The 7,965-nt window shown below is 46.0% G+C and overlaps 1 protein-coding gene across 1 annotated transcript; it reads right to left on the bottom strand.

Moving 5' to 3' along the window:
* Positions 1–4,154: 4,154 nt before the first annotated feature.
* Positions 4,155–6,823, bottom strand: ADIPOQ (adiponectin, C1Q and collagen domain containing). The gene is made up of 2 exons (XM_057739498.1): positions 6,613–6,823; positions 4,155–5,389 (listed from the first exon to the last, which is right to left on the bottom strand). Exons 1-2 carry the CDS (start codon positions 6,821–6,823, stop codon positions 4,869–4,871), a joined length of 732 nt encoding a protein of 243 aa, XP_057595481.1. The 3' UTR covers positions 4,155–4,868.
* Between the last annotated feature and the right edge of the window lie 1,142 nt (positions 6,824–7,965).

Raw genomic sequence — 7,965 nt, 5'->3', positions numbered from 1 at the left:
TCTTTCTACAAGCATGAGCTTTAGAGTCACACAGCTCTGAGTATGAATCCTTGCTCTGCAATTGACTAGTTGTGGCTTTGAACCACAACTTCACCAGTTTTCTTATCTGAAAATTTGGTCTATGCTATTTAATGTACAGGGTGTTATAAGGATTAAATAAAAGAATGTGCTTTGAGCAGGTACTTCAAAATGATGATATATTATTATTATTGTTATTATTTTTTGAAAAGTATGATGTTTGACACATAGTATATCCTTAATAAATATTTATTGAATGAATGAATGATCTCTAGATATAATTCAAAGATGAAATAGGAAGGCTCTGACCATAAGAAGTTTCCAAGCTAGGAAATTAATTGCCAATAAAATAAATATAAATGAAACTTGAGCTCTAGGTTTAATTTTATGGGGCCTAATGACTTAATTCTGTTACCCCATTACCAAGTATTCTTCCTAACCAGACCTCAGCCTGGTAGCTGGGCACAGTCAGAGACTAATTCCTGACCCCTTATACTCTTTGGATATAGAGAGTAGAAATCAATTCAAGCTAGCTTAAGTTAAAAGAGAAAGTTATACAAAATCCACGAACTGATGCCTCATGTGACCCATGGGCAAGTATACAACTGAATGTCAAGAAGGACTGGGACCAAAAAGTGGAAAACTTCTAGGAACCAGAGTTCCTCTCTTTCTCTTTCAGCTTTGTTTCCCTCTGAGCCTGTTTTTTTCTCCACAGCTGGGCTTCTTCTATCTCTAGACTGCAGGGCAGACGCTGGCCACTCCTAAGTCTCAAAACTACATAATTCATCTTCCTGGAGAAACTCAGGATGGCCCAGCTGAGATCAAGCATCGCCCTGGTCCATTCAGTGACCTGTAGGAGAAAGGGATCAGACTGGACTACAGGGCTGCCTGGAGGGCGGGCGGGGGGGTGGCCCCACCATGAAGGGAGAAATGGAAAAACACCCAGCAGGTGTCCGCTACGCTCAGTCGCAGACGGACAATTGACCTGTTTATAGCCCTAACTCTGACCACAAACCGAACTGCACAATAAACCTTACCCCTGGCCTGGGAATTCCACTTGCCCTCATCTCCTGAAGCACATATAACAAGTAAAGGGAAGTAGTCTCTGCATTCTCATTGCTCCACTTACTTCTGGAAAAATATGGTTTTTACATAGTGAATTTCGTTCAAAATCGTGTCTCCTTGCTGTAAAATGCCTGAGTGAAAACTGAAAAGGGCAAAGGAAAAAATCTAGTTCTTTCCAAATCTTACTAAAAACCTGTATATTTCCAAACATTCCTGAGTAAAGCACTAGATGAATGAAATGTCCGAATTTGGAGGTAAATATCTCTGCTTTGGTCCTTGTGTGGAGCCATGCTGACGGCTTTGGTCTCTGCACAGAACGGGATACATGCTCATCAGTCGTCCGTCGCTCCCGGCACAGGAAGAATCAGAAGCTGGGGTTATAATCCAGACGTCACTTGGCCCCAGCCTCCCTTGGTTAAGGAGGTTTTGGTGACCTCTGTGTTCTCTCTTCAACAATGGTCTGTCTCAAGATTGGACTTATTTCCTTTGACCTCCATCAACCTCAGGATAATGTATATGCCTTCCTAGGGCTCCTGCTACCCCTCAGTTCCTTCCCTTTATCCTTCTTCAGGACTATCATGGGACATGGGGTGTCTGCTCCCAGCCAAGGTAGAGTAAACTAACTACAGTCTACCTTTCCCACTAATTACAACCAAAAACTCTAGACAAAATGCAAAAGGCAAATACCTGAAGAGTCTAAAAAGTAAATAATAGCAGGCAGATGGAGGACGAGCATCAAAACTTGACTGACAACTCATCGCCTGAGCGAAATCACCTCTTGCTAACCAGAAGACCAGGAAAAGCAATTCCTGCATGACAGAAAGTGTAAGAGAAATCCCACTTTTTTGTCACATGCATTCTTTTCCCTCTTCTCTCCCAGCTTCGCCCAGAGATCAGCCCCAAGTACTGGGCTGCATTGCCACGCAGCAGCGGCAATACAGGCATCAAAAATTCACCGTCCCCAAATCTCTCTCTCTCTCTCTGACCAGAGAAACCAGTGAAATGGACCACGCTGTTCAAATAGTGTGGGTAATCCCTGTTATTTTTCTTTCTCTCTTTTCCCTTGCTGCTTTATCCCCAAAGACGGGCCCCGTCACACAGGACAGCACAGTAGCGTAAGGTAATAAAACTCGGAGAGAACCCTAGCTTCCTGTCATTAAGAATCAAGAAAAGGAGGGTCCCTGGGGGCTGGAGAATATAGGGACATGCCAGAGAGGAAAGAGCTGGGAAAGGACATCTTCTAATTCTGTTTGGGACCTCGTGTAAGTCCCAGACTCAACCCCCAGCGTACACATGCAGAACAGACACAAAGAAGCACAGCAAAGGCTTCAAGAATGAAACGACTGAAGTCCCAGACCAGACTCTGAGTGGTGCATGTGACAGATAGGCCCAAATAGCATAGCAAAGGCTTGAAAACTGAATTAACATTAGAATCACCACCTTTAGAAGGTGAGCCATAACTTGTAGTCTGCACTTAAGCCAACCCCGTTCCAGGAGCTTAGAGTATGTGTGCCACCGTGTCCGGTGCTATGAGGATCCCACCCTAGCCAGATGTGGAACTGTGAGCATGGCCAGACATTAGCTATTTGTTGAAATTTTAGAAAAGAATCAATAGCAATTTTCCAGCAATGCCTCTGAGAAACCTGAGAAAATTCAAGCATAACATTAAAAGCTCGTGTGGACAGTTGTTGTTTTTGCATTCATCATCCATTCTCTCACCCTGGTTACTGTATCCAGATTTTGCTTTAAGGAAAATACTCCTTCTCTAGTGAGAGCCATAATCAATTAAGCCAATAGATATATTCTATCCTCCTGACTCCAGTGATTGGTCAGAGATGAGCACACAACCCAACCAGAGCCAATGAGATGCAAGCACATCTCACTTGTCATTCATTAAAAAACGTTTACCCTTTCATCCCTCTCTAAACCCCATGTCTTTCTCCAAAAATGAACACAAAAGCCATGTGATACAAATGTTTCTACTTTTAACGCCGAACGGTATCTTTACTTGTAGAAAATAATGATATACAAGTATTTTAAAAGATAAAGCTTTATATGTAGAAATAATAGTCACCTAATGAATAGCCATACATATAAAAGGAAATCATTCAGAATTTAAAACTGTAAGCAAAAAACTGGGTTTTCCGTTTCTGTATTTATACAGAATGCTATCAGTTCTGCTCTTGCTAAAATCTTTGAAGAGCATCACCCAAGCTATTGTCTCCTGGAAGGATGTTTACCACCATCAACCATCTGTAATCCCTTTTTTTTTTCCTTGAAAAATATTTGGCAATTAAAAATGTTTACATTAAAGGTATACAATTTGGTGATTTTATATAGATATACATTGTGAAATAATCACCACAATCATGCTAAGTAACATATCCATCACTTCAGACAGTCGTCGTTTTCCTTTTTCCTTTTCTTTCTTTCTTTTTTTATAATTCTTAAAGAGCAAGAGTAGATTCAGGAGTCCCAGGTCTTCCCAGACCCTGTTGGTGCTCGAAGAAAAAATGGTTTCCAAATTCCTTCATGGGTTGCATTGCAGGCTCAAGCTTCTTCCTTGAGGGAAAATCCTTTAAGTGTTCTGGAAAGCAACAGTCATCCCTAACATCAGCGGAAAATATTCAAGCTGTCCAGTGGAACAAAGATTGGTTGTCTAAAATCAAGGTGTTCCTAAAATGAAACTATTTTTGCAGATAGGTGATGGTTATACGGAGAGACTGAAATGGAGTTAACTCTGGGTAGATATGAGGTTCCAGAGTTGGTTCTTCATGAGGCATTTATCAAGGACCTGCAAGGGGACTCGGGGTGAAGGAAGCACTGTCCTTTCCGGGCAGTTGTCCCTGGCCTATGGGAGGATATCTCACAGACCCAGGACTCTCATCCAGGGAAACAGGTTGGAGGGGCACAGGTGTGAGGAAGGCTTGCAGGAAAGAGATATCACATCAGAGAAGCTTCCTGACCAGGTGGCCTTGAGGAACAGGGAAGATGTCGGCTTGTGGAGATGGAGGCAACTTTCTGGGTCAAACGGAAGAGCATGAGGCAGGACACAGAGGAGAGGAAGCAAGGAGCAGTGAGGGCTGATGAGTAGTCCAGCTGGAATGGGACCTAGTCATAGAACCACAGTCTCCAAGGGAGCGCTACTGGGGAAGGTCTTAGTGCATGGCGAAGCCATTCCAAAGGCCCTCAGGTGAACTGGATGGGAGACCCCTACCAATACCCTCCAAAAGGCCATGCACTCCTTAAAATGAGCACTGTATACTGGAAAAGGCCCATGGCCCTGGGCTGGATCTGTAACTTTGTCACTTAATGCCTGTGTGACTTTTGGCATTCACTTAACTCTCTCACCGTCAGGGCCCCAAGTGTAAAAACAGGAGAACAGTCACTTTCCCATGTACTTCACAGGGTTGGCATGAACATAAAACAACAACAACAACAACAACAACAACAACAAATCAGGCACAGAATAGCACAGCCAAATACTTTCTAGTAGTTGGTTATCTTGTCATGCATGTCAAACTCCCTGGTAAATGTCATCATCCTTCTAGTATTACCACTGCATAATAGATCCTTGAGGCCAGGGGACGTGTCTTCATCAGGACTGTCCTGGGAACATAGTATATGATTTTTTTACAAAAGGTACTTGATGAATGAATGAATGAATAATGTCCAGAGTCCTCCAGCTAGATAATAAAATCAGTCTCCTAACTACATTGAAGACCTGTGGACTGTTCTTTGACTTTGGGCTGCTTGGCCCAGTGGAGGCTCTGAGTTAGTGGTGCTCATTCCATGTCATGGTAGAGAAGGAAGCCTGTGAAGGTGGAGTCATGGACATTATCTGCATAGACCCCATTGTTCGCTCCATCCCCATACACCTGGAGCCAGACTTGGTCACCCTTCTCCAGATGGAGGAGCACAGAGCCAGAGGCCTGGTCCACGTTCTTGTCCTGGAACTGGTCATAGGTAAAAAGTATGGCCTTGTCCTTCTTATAGAGGCTGACCTTCACATCCTGCAAGTAGACTGTGATGTGGTAGGAGAAGTAGTACAGCCCGGGAATGTTGCAGTAGAACTTGCCAGTGGTGACATCATAGTGGTTTTGCTGATTGTAGAAGATCTTGGTAAAGCGAATGGGAACATTGGGGACGGTGACCCGGGTCTCCAGGCCCACACTGAATGCTGAGCGGTACACATAGGCACTTTCTCCAGGTTCACCTTTTCTGCCTGGGTTTCCTGGAAAGCCTCGGGGACCTTCAACCCCAGGCACTCCAGTTTCACCAGTGTCCCCCTTAAGACCATCGAGACCTAGTGAAGGAGAAGACCTCAGTGACCACAAGCAACAGAACTCCTGTTTAGGTTGGTTCCAGCCTAAAACATTGTCCCTGCGGCCCCACCTACAATCTGCTTGACTTACAGAGCAAGGAACCAATGACAGCTCCCAAAGGGGACAGCTGTCACCTCCTCATCCACATCTCCCCCTCCCACAGCAGGCTCCCATAAATTCATCTCCAACCTTATCTCCTATAAGTCTCCATTACAGGCCCTCCACCTGCCAACACTTTATGTGCCGGCTCAACCAACCATACCTCTGCTTTTCCGTCCCATCCTTCTAGGCTGCCCTCCCTCCTTTATTCTGTCTGCCCATCCTTCAAGGCCTCACTCCAGCCCTGCCTTCATTGTTAATCCAGGTCTGCACTGAGGGCATTTCCTCTCTATTCCCTTCTTTGGGCATTTGCCCACATTCACTTTGGCATATTTGGAGTAGACTCTCTTGTAGTAACCACTAACAGTCCTGTGCACTAGAGCAGGCATTCTCCAGGAGAAGGATTGTGACTGGCAGGAGGTACCAGTAATATGGCTGAATGCCACTGGATGGAATGGGAATTAAGGGATTAAGGCAAATAGGAATATGAGCAGACTGGGAATAGGGATGGATGAGGGTGGGGATGGAAAAGAGGGTGGGGAAGGTGGTATGGGTACTTGCTTTTTAAGGTACCTTGTGTGTTTACCCCGGAAGGCCAACCCAAAATCCACTCAGGTTGCTTATGGGTCACATTAAAAAGCTTTGTTTCTTCCCTGTGCACAGGCCTTAGTCAATAACTATTGCCCTCGGAGAGTTCTATAAGCCCTCCTCCACCCAGGAGAAGTCTGTGATGGAGGAAACTAAAGACCTTATTCCTTAAAGATGCAGATGTAGAGAACGGACTTGAGGACACGGGGTTGGGAGGGGGGGAGAGGTAAGCTGAGACAAAGTGAGAGAATAGCATTGACATATATACACTACCAAATGTAAAATAGATAGCTAGTGGGAAGTTGCTGCGTAACATAGGGAGATCAACTCGATGATGCGTGATGACTTAGAGGGCCAGGATAGGGAGGGAGGGAGGGAGTCACGGGAGGGAGGGGATATGGGGATATATGTATAAATACAGCTGATTCACTTTGGTGTACCTCAAAAACTGGTACAAGAGTGTAAAGCAATTATATTCCAATAAAGAGCTTAAAAAAAGAAAAGACCTTATGCTTACCTGGATCTCCTTTCTCACCCTTCTCACCAGCGGTGCCATCTCTGCCATCACGGCCTGGGGTCCCATTGTGGCCAGGATGCCCTGGGATGCCCACCATCCAACCTGGACAGGCCCCCTTGGGCAGGCGGACCAGGACTCCAGGCTCTTCAGTGGTTTCCTGGCCGTGACTGGGCAGGGCTAGTAGCAGTAGAACAGCTCCCAGCAGCAGCATCCTGAGCCCTGGAGCCCAGATCTGTGCTGTCAGCCACAAAAGAGTGGACCCCACACGGCTCACCCAGTCAGGACCCGAGCAGGACTCTGGCCAGCTCCACAGAGTCCACCTCGGAGACCTGCTCTCTCAATACTCACCTCTTCCAGGGAGACTCTTCTGACTCTTTCAGCGCACCTTGATCTCTCTCTGCCCTGAAATTTGCAGTATTTAGTATTATTCTTTCTGTGTATGATCTCCTTTCTTCCACCATCAGTGATGGTGAGACAACACTCCTCCAATTCCTCATATCTGAGCACAGTGCGAGGCACAGGGAAAGCTCCAAGTGTCAACTTGTCATGAATCTATCCCTTGAATTGTCCAAGAATGATGACTCGGATCATCCCATTCAACTTGCACCAATTTCCCGCTCTCCAGCTCCTTCCTTCTTCTTCTCTACTTCCCCTTTCCTCGTTTTCTATGTCTGTTCCTCCTCCTTTCTTTCCCATTCTCTTTCTTCCTCTCCCGTGGGCCACATGTTAGACCATTTGGTATATTACACACGTGCACGCACACGCGCTCACACACGCACATATACACATGTACACACACACACACATGAACAGTGCACGTGCCCACACACATAGCCTTAGTCAGACAACCAGAGACACACCGTCCCATGAGACTAACCGCCCACCTCTGCCTGGCTCACTTTTAGCTGCACCACCTCACCTGCCTGATCCTTACGCAGCCTTCAGGACACAGTGGGATGCCCTCTCTTAGGAAGTCGTCCCGGTCCTTGTTCCTCAAGCTGGGCTGCTGTTCCTCCTCAGTGCACCCCCCGTGCCTTCGCTTATCTCTAGCATGGCACTTCTTGCCCTCTTGCTCACCCATTTCCCCCATTCAACTACAAGCACGTTGGGGCAAAGCCTTACCCACCACCAGCACAAAGTAGGGACTAAATAAATATCTTTGTAGAAGAAAAAAAAAAAAAGAGCAAGAGAGCCAGAGAGAGAAGGGAAGGAGGAAGGAAGAGGGAATGAGGGAAAGAGGATGGAGTGCGTTTAGAATATGTATTCTGGGAGCCCTAGCGAAGAGCTCAAAGGGCACAGGTGGCCAAGGGACTCCCTGTCTCAGAACCGGCCCTCCACATCCCCTCCCGGAAG

This window comes from Hippopotamus amphibius, chromosome 6, assembly GCF_030028045.1.
Source record: "Hippopotamus amphibius kiboko isolate mHipAmp2 chromosome 6, mHipAmp2.hap2, whole genome shotgun sequence".
Classification (NCBI taxonomy): Eukaryota; Metazoa; Chordata; class Mammalia; order Artiodactyla; family Hippopotamidae; genus Hippopotamus; species Hippopotamus amphibius.
This window is presented reverse-complemented; position numbering and strand designations above follow the sequence as displayed.